General features: G+C 50.7%; 1 protein-coding gene across 3 annotated transcripts in view; it reads left to right on the top strand.

The window, feature by feature from the left end:
• The window catches only part of Smarca4 (SWI/SNF related, matrix associated, actin dependent regulator of chromatin, subfamily a, member 4), an 82,145-nt gene that overhangs the window by 55,071 nt on the left and 7,196 nt on the right, over positions 1-19,878 (top strand). For all 3 annotated transcript variants that reach the window (XM_052188889.1, XM_052188887.1, XM_052188886.1), the window contains exons 23-29: positions 75-121; positions 1,167-1,333; positions 2,988-3,151; positions 5,232-5,459; positions 6,096-6,173; positions 6,688-6,906; positions 12,817-13,070. In XM_052188889.1, coding sequence (XP_052044849.1) covers positions 75-121; positions 1,167-1,333; positions 2,988-3,151; positions 5,232-5,459; positions 6,096-6,173; positions 6,688-6,906; positions 12,817-13,070 — 1,157 coding nt within the window. The remainder of the gene's footprint in view (positions 1-74; positions 122-1,166; positions 1,334-2,987; positions 3,152-5,231; positions 5,460-6,095; positions 6,174-6,687; positions 6,907-12,816; positions 13,071-19,878) is intronic.

The following is a 19,878-nucleotide window of genomic DNA, read 5'->3' as shown; positions in this document are numbered from 1 at the left end:
GCTGCCTGGACCATGGGCGTGACTGGGCCGTCCCTTCCTGCCCTGGCACTCATCCATCTCTTGTCATGTTGCAGGAATCCTTTTCTGAGCACTTGGGGTTCACCGGCGGCATCGTGCAAGGGTGAGAAGCTTCCCGGCTCTGAGAGTGGGTAGCAGCCTGCTAGGGGGCGAGAGTCTTGGTCAGTGACTTTGTTGCTGTAGTTAGCATTTATCTGCTATCTGAAGCCTCCAGACCTTAGCTCCCCTGCCCACAGTAATGCTAAGCAGCTTCTGTGAGACCTGAGCCTCAGTCCACCCAGTCTACCCTCGATACCCTGTGAATACCTTTCCTTCAGCTTCAAGTGCAGGCTCCACTTCTTTCTCTTGGGTTGTTGGGACACAGTCTCAATGTGTGAACTAGGCATATATGTAACTGTGTAGCCCAGGATGGCTAATCATCTTCCTCCTGAAACAGTTGGAGTCCTTGAGCCTCAGCCTTCCATGTGTAGGACCATAGGTGTATGGTACCATGCTCGGGTCCAGACCACACTTCTGTAAGTGTTGGCCTTGGGTGCTGGCTCTAGAACATCACCATGTGCCTTTTTTAAGACATTCTTGAAGTTGAAGCCACATTTTCAGCCCTGGTGTTAAGGTGTAAGGGCATGGCATGTAGTTAGAGTGACAGTGCTTTTTGCTGCACAGGAGATTAGGCCCAGGGCCTCACTACCCTAGACAAATGTTCAATATCGTAGGCAGGGTTCTTCAGTCTATAGTCCATTCCTAGTGTGAGCTGTTGTAGCCTTACGGTGGCAGACCCACCATCCTCAGCAGCTCCAGCTCAGCACCGTTCCTTTGTAGAGTCATTGCTCTCTTTCTGCCTTTACATAGGTTCTAGGAACTGAACTCAGGTCAGCAAGTTTACAGGGCAAATACTTTACCCCTGAACCAAGTCCCCAGCCTATTTTTATTCTCCTTGTGACCTGGTGAACTGGCATGGACATATGTGGTCGCTGGTAATATACCCTGACCAAGAGTGACCTGAGTTTAGCTGTAGCCGTGGGTGGGTCTGTTGGGAAGCCACTTCTTCCCTTGAATCTGCCCAGCAGCCTAGATGCAGCACTCCTCTCTGAGCTCACGGGTGTGTTACTGAGGGATTGAATGTTCCCCTTCCTCCCTCCATGCACTAGACTGGACCTGTACCGTGCCTCAGGGAAATTTGAACTTCTTGATAGAATTCTGCCCAAACTCCGTGCAACGAACCATAAAGTGCTACTCTTCTGCCAAATGACCTCCCTCATGACCATCATGGAAGACTACTTTGCATACCGTGGCTTCAAATACCTCAGGCTTGATGGTGAGTAGAAGACAGTTTCCAGGAGATACTCATTCCTGGCCTGGTTATCTGGACTTGAAGTCCAGTGTCTACTCTGAATCTAAGAACAAGGAGGGAAGCGTGACGGTGTTTAGTCTCCTGTTTGCTGGAGTCTGCATTCTGTGGTGTGGGTTCTGACAGTGCCATTTCAACTTAAGTTACGCAATTCATTGTCACGCACGTGTGCTCGACCATTAGAGCGTTGCTAGCATGGAGCCTCGAGAGTTCTCTGGCTCCTGGGGCTGCACCTACGCACAGCTCTCCTGCACTCTCGGCCTCCTCCTACTGTTGCCTCTGCGCCTGCTCAGCGTTAGGAACAGAAGCCCGGAGCTTTCACCCGGCACCCAGACAGCTGTCTTGTCACAGCCTCTCACAGGCCTGGCCCACTTGCAGGCAAAGTCCTGCACTGCCTGAGAGGCTCTGTGTACCAGTTGCCACAGTATGTTTCCGCCTTCCCTGCTCTCCACAAGATACTTGAGAGAGGAAGAGGCCAGCATTGTTAACAGAACAAGTGATGGGGAAGTCCTGGAGTTAGTGTCCTACATTGTCATCCTGGGAAGACAGACTTGAGGACTTCAGAACCAACAAGATTTGGCAGCTTTGTGTTTTCCTTGCAGAGCCTCAATTGGGCTCAGGAGCTGGGTGTGCCTTACTCTAGACCTCTGCCTCCCTGTCCCATCTCCCTGTGCCCTGGCCCTTTTAATTCTGTACTGCATCTTAAAGATGTTTCAGGGACTACCACCCTGGGCCTCATTGCTTCCTCTTTTTGTCTGACTCTCTGGGGCTTCATCTGGTTCATGCTGACCAGAATGCCCAGACCTCATCTGGTCCCAGCCCCATCTCAGAATGTCCCAGGGCCACCTTTGCTAAGCCAGCATCCTGTTCTGTATGATCACAAAGCTCAGTGCTGCCTCTCCTGTCCTTGGGAACACCAGGTCCTACTTTATGCAGGTCCCTGGGTGCTCAAGGAGGAGCCTAAGAACTTTTATCTGTTTGGTCTCCACTGTGTGTGTTGCATGTGGTGTTAAGGCTGCTCAAGAAGCAAGCAGAAGATGGAGGAACACAGTGGCAAGTGTGAGGGGGAGGCCTGTTAGCCTCTGTAAGCTACGGGCCCAGGGAAGGCTACGCTGGTTGCAGCTCTTAGGTATGGATTTTTCTCTAAGCTAGCCAAACTTACTGGGTTCATGCCAACGCTGTGACTAGTAGTTCATCTCATCACACTAGGCCACTAATGCTGAGGGACTGTGTTCCTTGTCAGAGTATGGCGTCAGCCTTGTTAGCTCTCCTCATATAGGACAGTGAACATTTGTCAGGAAGCATTGCACCTAGACTTGGCAGCCCAGGAGCCTGCCAGCATCTTCCTCTTCTAGTGGCTTGTGTCCTACAGGAGATAGCTGCTCTGTGGACACACACACACACATACACACACACGCCCTTTTTTTTAATCTCCTGAGCATGATAGCATTTGGTACTGACAGATTGTCCCTCCAAGTCACTGTGTGGTTAACCCTTTACACTCTGTAGAGTATGTCTGTGGCTCTTGTGACCTGCAGCACCATCCCTGATGCCAGGGCACACATCCTTTGGATCTCCCACCCCTTTCACCCTCCTAACCCTCTTCTTCTGTGCCTATCAGGAACCACAAAAGCAGAAGACCGGGGCATGCTGTTGAAAACCTTTAATGAGCCTGGCTCTGAGTATTTCATTTTCCTGCTCAGTACCCGTGCTGGGGGGCTGGGCCTGAATCTGCAGTCAGCTGACACTGTGATCATCTTTGACAGTGACTGGAATCCCCACCAGGTAAATGCACTGGCAGAGGAGAGGAGGGGATGTATCCTGTCTTAGTGTCCACTGCCTCCCTGTCCTTGGAGCCATGAGAAGTGTTTTCACTAATGCACAGTGGTCATGTTTCCCTCCTGCTTTTCAAAGTGGAAATGACCTCACACCCTGACTTGTGGAGAGCTATCTTTCCAGTGATCATATTTTTATTCCTAGGTACATATGGGCAATAGCCAACTCAGGGATAGAGCCTTTGTCCTACCCACATAAGGCTCTAGGCTCCATCCCTACCATTACAATAACCATATAGTTCTTGGATTCCATAGCTGAGGAGAAAGTAGCAAACAAGCTAGTCTACAGTACTGATGATCACTGTCATGATGGTGCAGCCCTTCAAAACCTGGCCTACTCGGCAAAACCAGACCTTGTGAACCTGTTCATTGCCTCTTCTTGCCCTGGGGCCCCACTGCCAAAAGATGTTATGGTGTGCTGATTCGTACGTTTAACAGTTTGAAAAGGAGTAGCAAATTTGCCCTGTCTCCTCATATACTGTATGGGTTTGGTTTGTAGTGTACATGCTAGTATACAAGGTGAACCGGTGTCCCCATTCCTATCGTCAGCCCGCATCTGCCAGGCACACACTGATGATGTGTTTGATATACACTGGTGTGTTCCCGTCGCATGTAGCAATCATTCACTGCCCACCACCTCTGCAGAGGAGACGGTAGTAAAGAAAGCTGTTTGACTGTTGCCTCTGCTTCAAGGTGTTCTGGACTCTAGCAGCTCGGAGACATTTTCCTCCAGCCATAGATGCTTGTCTGTTTTCTGTTTATTCAATAACCATTAGCCCCAAAGAAACCTTGTTTGTCATCTTGGGGCACTCTGACGAGCACCCTGCTGTCCAGCAGTTTCTCGGCCTGTGGGTTGCAACAGCTTTCGGGTCACCTAAGATCATCAGAAAACACAGATATTTATATATGATTCATAACGGTAGGAAAATTAAAGTTCTGAAGTACCAACAAAATAAATTTTATGGTTGGGGGTCACCACAACCTGAGGAATTGTATTAAAGGGTCACAGCCTTAGGAAGGTTGAGAGCAATTCTAAATAAAATAAGTGATTGGCACAGTAAGGAGGCATTGTCTTCACAGGGTGGCCACTATTGTGTGCTGCTGCCCGCCCACTCACTGGTAATCTCTGGCATGCCCCTGCCTGGCACATCTAGTAGTCATTATCCATTTGATGGCTAAATGGCCTAGGTGATCACTGTGTCAATCCTGTGATGAGTATCAGTTTAGTTTCTGCTCAGATGCTACTGATGAGCCATCTCCTAAGAGGTAGTTAGGTAACTGCAGAGGCCGGTGCAGCCAGCCTTGACAGCAGGCATCCTGATGTACCTGGGAGCCAACTGTCAAACAGGTCCCTTCTGTCCTTACGACCAGGGGTGAGTCTCAAATTGAGGAACATTGTTGGCACTCAGCCTGCCTACGTAGGCTGGCTGCCCAAAGAAAAATTCAGACAGTCTCTACTAGAAATGGCAGAAATTCTATTGGCATCTACACTGCCCCACTGACTGGAGCTGACTGCTATTCCTTATTCCTGCCTCCTCACGCCCATCTGCTCAGCCTGTACTAAGCCGAGAGCTCCTGTGATCAGCATGATTGGCTCATAAATGTTTGGCTTAGGTCTAGGGTGCACAGTACAGGAGTGCCAGAGCCCACAACTGTGATGTGGCCATGCAGTGGAGCTGTGACAAGGGCTGCCTAGAGTGTTGCCCTAGGAGTTATCCTCAAAGAAGTATCCAGGGGCTGGAGAGGTGCTCGGCAGTTAAGGAAATGGACACGCAGAGCTCCAAGTTTGGTGCCAGCATCTCTGATCCCAGGCTCTCCGAACTTACACCTAAAATTCATGTTTTGGGGAGTGGGAATTGGAGTATTCGTTGGGTCCCAGGAAAGCAGATATTTGCTGTAGGTACAAGGCCCCTCGGGGCTCCCAGGGACAGGTCACAGGTCTATTCTTGGGTTCCTGGCTTTTGAAGCTGCAGGCCAAAGCTAAGCTTGATGCCTAGAATTTCCCAGACTGACCCACCTCCTCTCCCAAGGACCTGCAAGCACAGGATCGTGCCCATCGCATTGGGCAGCAGAATGAGGTGCGTGTGCTTCGCCTGTGCACTGTCAACAGTGTGGAAGAGAAGATCCTGGCTGCTGCCAAGTACAAACTCAATGTGGATCAGAAGGTGATCCAGGCAGGCATGTTCGACCAGAAGTCGTCCAGCCACGAGAGGCGTGCCTTCCTGCAGGCCATCTTGGAGCACGAGGAGCAGGATGAGGTGAGCACGGTGCCTGCCTGGCCCAGCGTGAGTGGTGGATGCATGAGGCTTTCGTTTTCCGTTTTGTACCTTTTTTGCACTCTTGGTTTTTGTTTTTGGTTTTTTGGTTTTTTATTTTTATTTTTTTGCGTCCCTTTGGAGTAAAGGGAGTGTGGGCTGAGCAGAAAGAGGATGCGCACTTGCTTTCCCTTTGAAGTGGGTTTTTTTCTAAACTGCTGCTGACAGACGGCCGCATTGACAGCCCTGGAGACTGAAGTCCTGTATCTATCCACAGAGCAGACACTGCAGCGCGGGCAGCGGCAGTGCCAGCTTCGCCCACACTGCCCCTCCGCCAGCGGGCGTCACCCCCGACTTGGAGGAGCCACCTCTAAAGGTGAGAGGGGTAGTTCAGTCTCCGCGCCCACTCAGCTCAGCTTCTTGCTGAGACCGGCCGGCAAGGGCCTGACCCCACGAAGCGTGCGTGTGCTTGTGCGAATGTGTGTGCCTCTTGCTGACGTGTGGGCTCCTCCACCGCAGCCAGCCTGGGACCTCCAGCTCCTCAGCTCATCTCCGGACGGATTCCGCCGCTCGCCACCGAGCCTGGCCACCACCCAACCCAGCCCCCCCACATCAGACTAAAGCTTTGCAATCTTGTAGGAGGAAGATGAGGTGCCTGATGATGAGACCGTCAACCAGATGATTGCCCGGCACGAGGAAGAGTTTGACCTCTTCATGGTGAGTACCAGGACTAGGGCCACACAGGTAGAGATGATAGTGGTATCCCTGCCCGTGGCTTCTGGAGTGCTGTTCCTCTTCACCCTCCGTGCCTCCAGCGGACCTCATGTAGGGCTAGTGTGAGACACTGCACTGCCATTTCTGTAGACTCTGGGCTGCTTGCCCAAAGGCTCCCTTCCTTTACAGAGGAATTGGGTGGGCACTGGAGGCCTGAGGGGCTCTCTAGGGCCTAGGCTACAGATTACTCCCCCGTGCTGCTAGGTACTAGTATGAAGTTTAGATGGAGACCTTTCTGTTCCACCTGGATTCAGTAGGCCTAGCTGCCCTGTGGACAAACCTGTGTTCCACAATCCAACCTCTTACTGAGGTCTGCTGTAGCAGCCAGGTTGGGTCAGTCCCCAGAATGAAGCCCTCTTAACTCATCGTCACCTATTGTCCCTGTGAGGCCCATTCTGAAGGCTGCTGCTTACTCTGCTAACTGCAGTCTCCCCTCTGCCCACCACTCACATCATAGCGCATGGACTTGGATCGCCGGCGTGAAGAAGCCCGCAACCCCAAGCGGAAGCCACGCCTGATGGAAGAGGATGAGCTCCCATCCTGGATCATCAAGGACGATGCAGAGGTGGAGCGGCTGACATGTGAGGAGGAAGAGGAGAAGATGTTCGGCCGTGGTTCTCGGCACCGCAAGGAGGTAGACTACAGCGACTCACTGACAGAGAAGCAGTGGCTCAAGGTACATGCCTGAGAGGGCTGTGCGCCCCAGACCGTGCCGGGCAGGGCTGGGAGCTGAAGCCGACCTTCTTTGGTCATCCAGACTGATACCTTCCCTCATTGTTGGCTGCATTCACCGCTGCATGGCTTCCAACAGGAGGTCGTAGGGACATTTAGTTCCTACTTCTATAGCTGTCACATGGAAGAGCCAGCAATTAGCATGCTACCAGCTCTAAGTATAGATGCTTACTTTTTTATGCGGTTGACTAATGAGAGAGCCTTGTAAACAATCAGCACATCCCCCAGGAGGTGACAAGGGCCTAGGCTCCCGACCTGGCTTTGCTGAGGGCCGAGGTCTCAGGTCCCTGCCTGCAGCTGAGCTGCCTGCCCTAGGCACACAGGCGGAGGGCACGTAGAGGTTGGGCAAGCAGCAGTGGCTGCAGAGGGAGGCCATAGCTGGAGTACCAGGCGTCTGGCGCCAGGGTCTGCACTGGGGTTAGCACTCCCCAGTCCAGCCCTAAAGTCATGTTGTGAGCACAGCCCAGAAGGAGCTGTTACAGGAAGGCAGGTGGCAATCCAGGGGTGATCTGCGTGCTTCTGCTGTGTGGCCAGGTAGCCGTGGGAGCTCAGAAGAGCCTCTTCTAGAGCACACCAAGGAAGCCAGTGTGATGCTCGTGTCTCTAGTTCTGGGGTTGAGACCAGAGTTCAAGGGTAACCTGGTTACATGGCGAGTCTGTGAAAGAAAAGAACCGGCCAGGAAGTCAAACAAATCTTGGGATGGGAGCTCCTCAGAATCTTCCAGAACCTAGGACAGGGACTCCAGGAAGACAGTGCTCTGAGTAGTAAGGCCATCACTCCTTAAGGACTTGTCGTCGGCTTCACATTTACAAAGCACTAGGAGGCTTTCAGGTCAAGTCATCACACTGCTGAATTTTGTGCACAGGTTCTTGAGGTGGAATTTACAGGCCACACATAGTTCCTTTTGAAGGTCCATTGCTAGAGTCAGGCAGCCTTCCTGTCAGCATTAGTGCGGCCTCATCATCCCCAAATTGCGTCTTTTGCTTGCTTCTATTAACACCTTTGTTCTCTTACATTGGCGGCCACTATTGCCCTTGGCAGTTTTTGTTTTTTTAAACACAGACTACTTCACAGATTGGTGTGTCAGCCTTGGCAGGGGTCACACTAAGTGTCTCTATGCCAGTTCAGTGTTTGTGCTGCCAGTGAGCGCCACTTAGCATATTTTTAATTGCCCGATTGATGTGCTTTGGTGTTTTGTGTAGGGCAGGCTGGCCTGCACTCTCATCTTCCTGTGTCCTCCCCACCCCACCAAGTGCTCTTACTACAGGCAAGCACCATGCTCCACTTCACACCATTAGCTGTTGGGAGCCTAGCACCTAAATGCTGCCTTCTTCAGAGTGCTTCATTATCTTTCTACCCACCCATTGGTGGGTGTTTGGGGTGCTTACTTCGAGGGGCTGTTTTGGTGACATAATGGCGAGCCATGTGTGCCTGCCTTACCGTCTCTTGTGTGCACCTGGGAATGGGATCAGCAGAACAAATGGCTAGCCTGGGAATGGGATCCGTAGAAGAAATGGCTGGCCACTTGTGCGCCAGTTCTTGGCCCTGCCTCTCCCTCACTCAGACCTGTCACATCTCGCCTTGGTTGTGTGGTCTTTGTGTTTCTTACCCATTCCTGTATCTTCTGGAGCAGTTTGTTTGTGGCCCTTGCTACCTAGCGCTGTCCTTTCAGAAGACATTGTTACTGTGCTGCCCGTTTGGTTTCCAGCTCATGGGCGCAGTCCGTCCTCCTGCCCATCCTCGCAAGGAGCTGGGGTTGCAGACACACACAGTGATGCCTGCCTTCTCTTCTTAAAAATTTTTAAATTATGTTTCTATTTATTTGCAATGTGCATTTATGGGGCTTGGGGAGGGTGCACCCAAGCCATGGCATACGTGGAAGTTAAAGGACAACTTGGTGAGAGGCAAATCTGACCTTGTACCACGTGGATCCTGGGACCCAAACTCAGGTCATCACATGGGCGACAAGCTACCTTTACTACTCATTTCTCCAGCCCCAGGAGATCTTAAAGTTTCTTTTTTTTTTTTTTCTTTTTCTTTTTTTCCTGAGACAAGGTTTCTCTGTATTGCCCTGGCTATCCTGGAACTCACTCAGTAGACCAGGCTGGCCTTGAGTTTAGAAATCCGCCTGCCTCTGCCTCCCAGAGTGCTGGGAATACAGGCGTGCGCCACCACCACCCGCCAAAGTTTCTTATCATAGATCCACTTAGGGGTGGATCCCCCTTCTCTGTTTCCCTTTTACTCTCCTCTTCCTTTTTCTTCTTGTTACTATTCACTTTGTTTTATGTTTGTGCGTGCTCACAGCCAGTGGGTTTAGAAGAGAGCGTCTGATCCCTGAGCATGAGGTTGCAGGGGAGGAGGGAGAGGTTGTGCCGTGCCATGATGCTCGGAATTGACCCCGGGTGCTCTGCAAAAGCGGTCTGAGCTAGTAACCCCAGCCGTCCCTCCTGACCTCCCCTTAAAGTTATTATCACTGTTCCGTGTGTACATGATACTTGGAGAAGAGTGGAGGCACACACGCCGTGCCACATGGATGCCAGAGGACTGGCAGGAGTCTGTTCTCTGCCGCCCACGGGCACGCTCTTGTGAGCCACCTTGGTGGTTCTGTTTACCTAGTTTATGCTCTGGTAGATATTTAAACCTTGCCAAATTCAAGGTACAAAGATTTATCCCCATTTTCTGTCTTGCTTTTCTTTATACTTCATGGGGTAGTCTGCTGTGTCAGCCCTAGCTGGCCTGGTAGTTATGATCACAAGGCTGTCTTCAAACTCAATAGTAATCTTCCCGCCCGAGTCTTCTAAGTCTTGGGACAATGGGTGTGCACCACTAGGCCTACCTTTTGTTTTGACAGTTTTGTAGTTTTACTTCTTTTAAAAATACAACACTTCAGGGTTGGAGAATTGGGTCAGTGGTTAAGAGCACTTGCTGTTGCAGAGGACCTGGGTTCAATTCCTAGAACCAGTGGAGGCTCACCACCTTCAGTCCCAGGCACACGTGTGGTTCACAGATGTGTATGCAGGCAAGATACTCATACACATAAAATAATAAAAATATATCTTTTTTAAAAAGATTACTTCATGAGTGTCTCAGTATTTTCCCCGTAGAGACTGATTTGAGGTATGTGGCTGTTTTGCCTGCATGTATGTCTGTGCCTGCGGATACCAGAAGAGAGCATCAGACCTCCTGAAACTGGAGTCAGAGTTGGCGTGGGGAATGGAACCCAGGTCCTCTGGAAGAGCGGCTTGTGCTTTCAACCACTGAGCCTTCTTCCAGGCCCCTTTTGGGGTTGACTGTTGCCCAAACTGGCCAGACATTAAACTCAAGGACATCCTGTCTCCTTATACCCCACCATGCCAGGCTAAGGATGTACGCCACCATACCTGGCGTTTATTTTATTTTAAAGATTTGTTTATTTATTTATTTTATGCATTTGAGTACACTGTAGCTGTCTTCAGACACACCAGAAGAGGGCATCAGATCTCATTATGGATGGTTGTGAGCTACCATGTGGTTATGTGGTTGCTGGGGTTTAAACTCAGGACCTCTGGAAGGGCAGTCAGTGCTCTTAACCTCTGAGCCATCTCTCCAGCCCATAGCGTTTATAATGGAGTACTGCAGATCTAAGCTCGGGTCCTTAGCTTGCACTGCAGATGCTTTCCCGCTGAGCCGACTCCCAGCTCTCCTACTTTGATTTCCTACATTACGTTCTGTGGTTTGTTCAGTTCTCTATAGTTTGCGGATGGGATCTGGTGTGAATGCTGTGTGTCCACATCCAGCTGTCCTGTCAGCATTGGCTGAAGAGAATGCTTTTCACAGGGAGCATATCCTAATCATAATCAATTTACAATGATCAAGTCAGGTAAGGAGGCACGTGCCTGTCAGCCTAGCACTTGGGAGGTAGAGGTAGAGGTAGGAGAATCAGAAATTCAAGGCTGCCCCTGATTACTGAAGACCTTGCTTCAAAAAATCCAGTTTAGCCAGGCAGTGGTGGTGCACACCTTTAATCCCAGCACTCTGGGAGGCAGAGGCAGGCGGATTTCTGAGTTCGAGGCCAGCCTGGTCTACAGAGTGAATTCCAGGACAGCCAGGGCTACACAGAGAAACCCTGTCTCAAAAAAACCAAATCCAAAAAATAAACAAAGAAAAATCCAGTTTACATTAGGAAACTCTAAAACTGCTGGTGCTCTCCCATGCTGCTTGTGGGCATGTGAGTAGTAGTAAACACACTTCAGGCTGGGCGCCTGGGTGCCCAGATCTCCTAGCCCATCTGGCTGCTACCCAGGCTTGTATTTTTCTGGAACTGCTTAGATAAGGTACCATAATTGGGCCACTCAACATAATTCTGAAACATTTGCAGAGAATGAGGACACTGAAGGCAATTTGCTGGTAGGGTTATGTTCCCTCGAGGGCCTGGGCGATATCTTTGTCTCTCTCAGCTTCTAGGGCTCCAACAGCTTTACACACACACACACACACACACACACACACACATTCTCACAAGACACTATAGGGCACTACCCACTAAGGAGAGTCTGCTGAGAGTCTCTTCTCAGCCCTAGCAGTGATTGGAGGGTGTGGCCCGTGGAGGGAATCTAATGTGGCCCCTGTTTTTGGTCTCCATGGGATCACTCACACACAAAAGAGTAATATAAATCGTTTTTACATTTTATCTCTTTTTTATTTTTAATGTGCATTGGTGTTTTGCCTCTATATATGTCTGTGTGATGGTGTCAGGTCCCCTGGAATTGAGATTACAGACCTCTGGGAGCTGCCATGTAGATGCTAGGATTGAACCCAGGTCTTCTGGAAAGGAGCCAGTGCTCCTGACTACTGAGCCATCTCTCCGGCCCCCATAAACTAAACCTTACACACACATACAAACACTTTCAAGTGTTCAGGGACTGGTTGGAATTAAATTAGTGCAGCTAGCTAGTGCACTGAAAGACTGAGCAGGCAGACAGGCTGTGCAGCAGGACACTGCTTAGCTGGTACCTGGGACCAGATTCTATCCTCAACACCTCACCAAGTGAGAAAGGAAGACAGTGGCACTGCAGGGGACAAGAATGACATGATGGCACATGCCTTACCCAGAAGTGGAGCTACATGAAACCCTGAATCTAAACAAACACATAAGCAGCAGCAGCAGCAGCAGCAGCAGCAGCAGCAGCAGTAGTAGTAAAGCGACAGGAGATAGACAACACAGTGGGCCTGAGCTACAGCGCACAGCTGCTCTGGGGCTCACAGATCGGCCTGAATAAGGGTTCTGAGAGGGATGGCTGCTAGCCACTGTGGGCACTTGATTCCACCGCACCCCATGCTAATCAACAGCTAAGACAGCATATCACAGTGCAGAAAGTGGGCGGGCACAGGAAGTAGCTCAGTGGGTAAAGGCCTCAATGTCCATTACCACCCTGTCTGACCTCAGCTCAGTCCCTCCAGGCCACGAAACAGCCAGTTCCCATAGCTTGTCCTCTGACCTCCACCCCCATTGCCACATGTATACATACATACATACACACACACACACACACACAATCAATCCATAAATGAATTTTAGGAGCAGAGTGTGTCTTGTGGGTGTCTGTACCAGTGTGGATGGGCTTTTGCCTGGCGCATTGCTGGCCTGTGTGCTCAGTCTTCTGAATGCACACTGGGTGGAGCATCAAAGTAATGGAGCACTAGCCTTCCTACCTCGGGGTTCCCAGTAGATACTGTGCTCTGAGCCAGCCATGTTGGAAGGGTGTCAGTGTGGGGGCCTCCTCCCTCCCTAGCCGGGCCCCAGGAGTGCGTATCGCGGCCTCTCTGTGTCGACCTGGGTGCTGGCTGTCCTATTTTATCACTATTGACTCTGAAGGCTATCGAGGAGGGCACGCTGGAGGAGATCGAAGAGGAGGTCCGGCAGAAGAAATCTTCCCGTAAGCGTAAGCGAGACAGCGAGGCCGGCTCCTCCACCCCGACCACCAGCACCCGCAGCCGTGACAAGGATGAGGAGAGCAAGAAGCAGAAAAAACGAGGGCGGCCACCTGCTGAGAAACTGTCCCCAAACCCACCTAACCTCACCAAGAAGATGAAGAAGATCGTGGATGCTGTGATCAAGTACAAAGACAGGTAAACTGAGGCAGTGGAGGAGGGTTCCTGGGGGTGACGGAGAAGCATAGGGTAGGGCCTGGCACGCAGCCACACTAAGGCCTGCGTTGTCATGCCTGCCCGAGGACAGCTTGTGGTCTAAAGCAGGAATGCATTCAAATATCTTCCACCACGACAGGAAAAAGAATAGGTGACAGAATAGAGAGGCATTATGTAGGTGTCTGCAAAGGTGACAAGTGACAGTTGCTCTGTCTGAGGAAGGGCTGGCTGAAGGAGCACACCCTGCAGTAGCAACAGCAGATGCACTGTTGGCATGGGGATGGGTGCTTAGGTTGTGACTCGGTAGACGATGACTGCAGGGCTGTTGTTCCTGCTGCATGTCTGTAGTTCTTCCTCCCCCTGTGTCAAGGGTCATTTAGATGTTGAGAGTTTGTGGGCGTTGTGTAGTTCCTTGCCAAGTTCCACTTACTCTTGGAGTGGAATGTCTGGTGAGATTTTGCGCCATTTGTGGCAGTGCATGTCTTAAACTGGCATCAGGCCGTGCTGCTCCTCTGTGGGTGATGCTATGGGTCCCACGCGGGCTTTGACTAGCCCAAGGTGGGAAACATGAACATGGGGTTTGCCCATCTTTCCATTGCTTGGTGTCTTAATTTACCTTTCCAACACGCTGGCTGAGGCCTGCCCCTTAATGGAATGGTTATGGTGACAATTTCCTGTGATTCAATAAGCAAATTATGAAAGGGTTGTTGTCACCCAGAGAAAAGAGTTATAGCAAGTTGTGAGTCTTCACACACATCTGGGAAGAGTCAGCTGAGGTGTGGATGTGAATCCGTGAGACAGCTGAGGTATGGGTGTGAATCCATGAGAGAGCTGAGGTGTGGTTTTGGTACCTGAATCCATGAGTGCAGTTGGACGGGAAGCTAGCTCGGTGGGCAAAGGTGCTTGCCACCAAGTGGGGTGGCCCGGGGTTGGTCCCCAGGACCCACCTGGAGAGACCTGGCTCCTGCAGGTTGACCTTTGCCTCCACATGTCCATTCTGGCACAGATTCCCCAGTTCACTGCCTTCACCTCTCGGGCAGATTCCACACAGGAAATGGAGGACTACAGTGTGGAGAGAGCAACTTGTTCCAATACTTGTTTCATATACAGAGTTGTAAAAACCCAATGAAAACAACTGGCCTCTGGCTTACTTGTTCTGTTCCATGTTTGTGTGTGTGATCGGGTGCTTTCACGTGCTTGCCTGTCACTGCACTGTCGTTATGACGAAACTTAGACTGAAGTGGAGGAGACTTGCAGGTCAGAGGGAAGACAGAATGGCTTTGGAGGTGAGCCCTCCTAAGGTGTGGGATAGCCACTTGAGAAGACGACCCTTGACCCTCTTACATCCTGAGCATCTTTTCCTTTGAAATACATTATGCTTGGAAAACTCTGAAGGGTAAAACAGTATTTTAAAAGAAACCACCAGCAAAGACCTTCTATCTTCTAGCATTCCTTCAGTGGGATGCAGAAGCCCTCTATCACTAATGGCTGAGAAATTAGAGTTCAGAAAATCAGGTCACCACAGGCTGATTCCCTTGCAATGATGCTGATTCTTGCCAAACTGTAAAAAGATGCATTGACATAAACATGGTTAAGAGGCCTGAAGACATGCCTTCTCACGGGATTTCCTGGTGATCCAGTCACCATGGGAAGGAGTGCCAGGGTTCCTGCCTACATCAGAACATTAGGAAGTGCACACCAAACCAGAGTGACTTCTGTGTGCTGGTGCCCAGCGTGGGGCTGGGGTAAGGCTGAGGCAGGATGGTCACAAGTTTGAGGCCAGCCTGAACTACATAGTGAAAACCTGTCTCAGAAAACAACAGAAATGAGGCAGGGGATGCCTTAGTAGGCACTTGCCACCAAGCCCAGGGGTCTGAGTGTGATACCTGGGACCCACATGGTACACAAGGATTGACAAGTTGTCTTCTGACTTGCATGTGTGTGCTTGCGGCATGTCTGTGCTTGTAGAAGCTTCCACATATACACACGGTATGTACTGGTTTTAAAAATACTGAGCCGTTAAATTATTTTTTTAAAAAATAAAGACATCGAAAATCTTGGCAGTTGATGCCAGGATCTTAAAGTGACTAAACATCATCCTCTGAGCTGTGCTTAGCACGCATTCCCCTCTGTCCTAGTTGTTCTGTCCCAAGAGCCCGGCCCATGTCCATAGCAACAGGGTTTCAGTCTTTTAGACAGGAAGCATCATCAGGGAATGAAGCTCTGGCAACTCTAATAGCCTCTGTGTGAGCGCTGTAGGCACAGATACTGCTCTCTAGAGGGCCGTTATCTACAGAGCACTGTGGACTTCTCCGTGGGTCACGTTCCAGACTGGTCCACTGTGCTGACACTGAGCAGCAGGGCCCTCCAGGTGGGGCCGGATCTGCCCAAGAAGGACTCTGGATAGCTATGAATGTTGAACCATTACTTGTAGATGTGAGCATGACAAAAGTAAGGTCACTGACACTGTGTGCACTTCGCTGGGTTTTAGAATATCTGGAGCAGTATGTGTGGAATATTTGTTACTTTCACCATGTACAACCAAGTGCTAAGGCCTCTACGTTCAGAGGAGCCAGTTTGTCATTTGTGCATTCGGTACCCTACTGAAAATGCTTTCTTCACCTTGTGTCATTGTCCATGATGTAACAGACGATTCACCCAGCAGTAGAACAGAACAGTCTTCCAGAGCATGGAAGATGTGATTATAGTGTAGTGCAGTTGGTAAGGAGAAGACTCTCAGAGTTGGTTTGTCAAGATGGCTGTGTTGCAGGATCTGGCCTCCTTATGTGTAGTAAAAGTGAGACCTGATGCTGCGCCCATCCCCAGTGGGGCAGTGACTGTGCTCCTACAGGGAGGGCCCTGGGGGCACGAGGGGTCTTGGGGCTTCATACTTGGTTTCTGTGTGACCTTAACTGTAGTGGACAGTATCAAGGAACCCAGACTCCACAGAGCGAAGACTCGTCACAGGAAGCATGTGAGGGTGGTGGTCAGCTCTAGTTTCGTTGGAAGCAGGTCCCTTCACCCTAGAATGGGTTTCTGATAGCCACAGTCTCGTGGCACCTGAGGAAAGACAGCATTGCCTCATTTTTCCTTAAAGAAATTTTCAAAAAATTATGTTTAGGTACAGCAGTGACTCATTTTGTACATTAAATTGCTACTAGGAAAGCAAGCAGAGCTGTGAGGCTGTGTAGTGTACGCGTCAGCAGAGTGTGCCTTCGCCCTAGTGCAGAGGCGGAGGTGACGGTGGCCAGGGAAGTAGCTGACGGAACAGCCACAATTCTGGTAATAAACAGAAGGTCAAGGAGCAATGGTGCCTAGTCCTCAGCAGCAGCAGCAGCAGCAGCTTCTGAGAGTCCTGCTGGCAATTTCTGAAGGCCTGTCTTCTCACCGTCCCCTCCCCCTTCCTGGTCTTCCCTGCGGTTGGTGATGCAGCCAGGGGAGCCAGGGCCCCAAGTTTGATTGGGCGGGGCTTGTGTGCTCACAGCTGGCCACTCATGGCTGCCCTGTGTACCCACCACCACTGCTGGTCAGCCTGACCCAGACTTAGCAGTTTAAATCGCAGCCCCACCTCCTGCCCAGAATGGCATTTCAAGGGCTCAGAGGACATCTTGCAGCACCCGCGGACAGAGGCCACAGATTGTGTATGACATCCCTGTCACCCAGGGCTCTGAGGCAGCACTGGCTTCTGGCATGGTAGGCGATATTCAGTCAGGTCCAGACACTTCCCTGTGCCAGGCTCTGCAGCGTCAGCCTACAGCTTTGTTTCTTATTTTAGACAGGAGCTCACTGTGTGGCCTTGTCAAACTTTTTTTGTTTTCTTTTAATGTATGTGAGTGTTTGCCTGTATGTATGTCTGTGCACCATGTGTGTGCCTAGTGGCAGAGACCAGAAGATCCTCTAGAACTAGAGTATATGTAGGAGATTGTGAGCCACCAGAGACATGCTGGAAATGTTGATGTGAGTCTTCTGCCAAAGCACTCCGAACCATCGAATGAAATAGTCAAGTAAAACATTTGAACCTTATAGGGTTTTTGTTTGGTTTTTGTTTTAGATTTTTTTTTTTTTTTTATGTATGTAGTCTTCTGCCAGAAGTATATGTCCTGCAGGCCAGAAGAGGGCATTGGATCCCATTACAGATGGTAATGAGCCGTCTGTGGATGCTGGGGATGGACCTCTGGATGAGCAGTCAGTGATCCTAACCTGAGCCATCTCTCCAGCCCTCCCTCCCCAGTCCCTTTTACTGTTTTTGAGGCAAGCACCTGCTTTATTTACAGCCTAAGCTGGCCTCAACTTTAAGACAATCTGATCCCCTCAGCCTTGTGAGCACTGGGGTTAGAGATTGGGGTCTTTTCCGATTGCTTCCTAAAGCCCTCTACTCAGATATGCAGCGAGCCTAGTTAAACACGGAGCCTGAACTGCATAGTGCTTCTCTCCTCCCCGCCACCACCCCACAAGGTTCCCTGGCTGTCCTGGAGCTCACTCTGTAGACCAGGTTGGCCTTGAACTCACAGAGATCTATCAGGGTCCTGGCTACCCAGCTACTTGAAGCCAAGCTGCTCTCCCTGTGGTCTCAGTCTCCGTCCATGTTAGAGCAAGAGTGAAGCTGTGCCTGGCATGCGTGGGCTGAGCACCGGCCCCGCACTGTCACACACGACAGCCAAAGGCCCATCGGAGAAGTGAGGTGGGAAACCCGAGGTTTACTTTGAAATCAAAACATGGATGGAAATTAAGAATGGGGGTTGGGGGTCTAGAGCGATGGCTCAGAGATTAGTCTTCCAGAGGTCCTGAGTTCAGTTCCCAGCAACCACATGGTGGCTCACAACCATCTGTAAGGGGATCTGATGTCCTCTTCTGGTGTGTCTGGAGACAGCTGCAGTGTAGTCACATACATAAAATAAATGAATCCTTTAAAAAAAAAAGTAAGAAAAAAAAGAAAGAAAAATTAAGAATGGACTCAGGAGTTGGAGTATGCCTCGTCCTGGACCGTGCAAAAACAAGGGTACTAGTAGAACCTTTCAAGTGCATAGGGACAGCTTTGAGAGCACTAGACCGCGCCATCATGGCCAACTGGCTCAGGGAACAAGTGCCTGGGACCCCTCAGCTGTCCCCAGGCTACAGCCCTCCCAGAGCCCTTGCTGCTGTGTACTGGGGTCATGGTGAACCCTCGTTGTACACCGTAGGTGTAGGGCAGTGGGGGATGGTGCCTGTCCTTGGCACCCCAAGGTGGTGGATGCACACCCACACTGCCAGGCGGAGGTGTCTGGCTCCATCTTCTCTTTCCTGGAAGTTGAAGGTTGTAAATTTTACAATTGTGCTCTATCCCAACGCCTCAGTTTTCAAGTGGAGAACAAGACTGAGAGGTCAGGCCGCTGAGTGGGGTGACGTTTCAGGCCCAGAAATAAACCAGGAATTGCCAACAGCACTGCCTGGGACATCTCAGCAGGCCACACAATCTTCTTCCAGCCTCTGCTTGGTGTATAGAGGCAGAGGCAAATGGTTTTCAGATGAGAGAGGCAATGCTAGGGGAAGGGAGAAGATGCCTGCTGACCAGCTGTAGAGTTTTGCCTGAGGTACTTCTACAATTAAATCTGTTCTCCCAAGTGGAGGGGGCCGTGCTACGGTCCTCAGGGAAGATTGGCAAGTCAGTCCCTGGGCTTTGCAGCCTCTAAGCTTTGAACGACATCTGGGCACACTGCCTGGTGGATCCAGGTCTGTGGCAAAGCCTGCTTAGCACCTAGCCCAGAAGCTGCAGCAGACTTCAGCCAGAGTAAGGCCAAGGGAACCGCAGGTCAGGCCACGGGCAGAGCTCACTCTGCAGCTCAGTCAGGGCAGCCTTGGCCTACTTCCTTGTCTAGTCACCTAAGGCCCTGAGTTCACCTTAGAATCTATTTGAAAAAGCTCCACCTGTTCTGGTTAAGAGACAGATTTCATCTTGGGCTTCATGCCCTGGGAAAAATACTTACACACCAAGGAAAGCAGGCAGCTGATGCTGAGGCCATAGCTTACAGGCAGATGGACAGACAGGCAGATGGGCAGGACTGATGCTAAGCCCAGTGCTGAGGCAGACGGACAGACGGGCAGGGCTGATGGGGTGCTGCATGGAGTCTGGAGTGCTGGCTCCTCTGCCTCCTGCTCTGCCCCCCTAGAATCAGCAGAGCCGTGTATCCCTGGGAAGGCCTTACTTTGAACAAAGGTTCCAAGTCCAACTAAACAATTCTCTACAAGTGGTATGCCAGCCACCCCTCTGTGGCATGATCTCCATAGCTAGTTACCCCGACTCCCATCCGGTTTGTTCTGCTAGACCAGGATATCCATTGCCCCTCAGCTCCCAGGTTCCTGGGGCCTCAAAAAGAAGATTGAGGTGTTCTTTGACACTGAGCTTGCTACAGATGGATTACTGACGAATCTGGCCTGGGCTCTGGCCGCCCAGTACTGCAGACAGACCTTGGGCCTCCCCACCTATCTCCCTCTAGCTTCAGTCAGCTTGCTGTTCATTTGCATCTACGCCCTAGTCCCTGGATGATTTCTTGCTGTTACTGTGGACCTGTAGTCACGTGCTCAGTTTTCAGCCTGACTCCCACTAGTGCCAGACTCAGGACAGCTTTATCAAATGGAGGTAGTGGAAATTGTGTCCCATACAGCACTGGGCTCCACAGATGGTCTTCCAGGCTTCTTAAACCTTAGGCTCAGATTCCATTGTTGACCAACATGAGACCATAATAAGAACTTTGTTTTCAGGACTGGTCTGTATGTCCAGTGCCAGAATGTTTGCCTAATACATACAGGACCC

The sequence above is a fragment of the Apodemus sylvaticus genome, chromosome 7, assembly GCF_947179515.1.
Source record: "Apodemus sylvaticus chromosome 7, mApoSyl1.1, whole genome shotgun sequence".
NCBI lineage: Eukaryota > Metazoa > Chordata > Mammalia > Rodentia > Muridae > Apodemus > Apodemus sylvaticus.
Note: the sequence above shows the minus strand (reverse complement) of the source record. Positions and strands in the feature narration are given on the sequence as shown.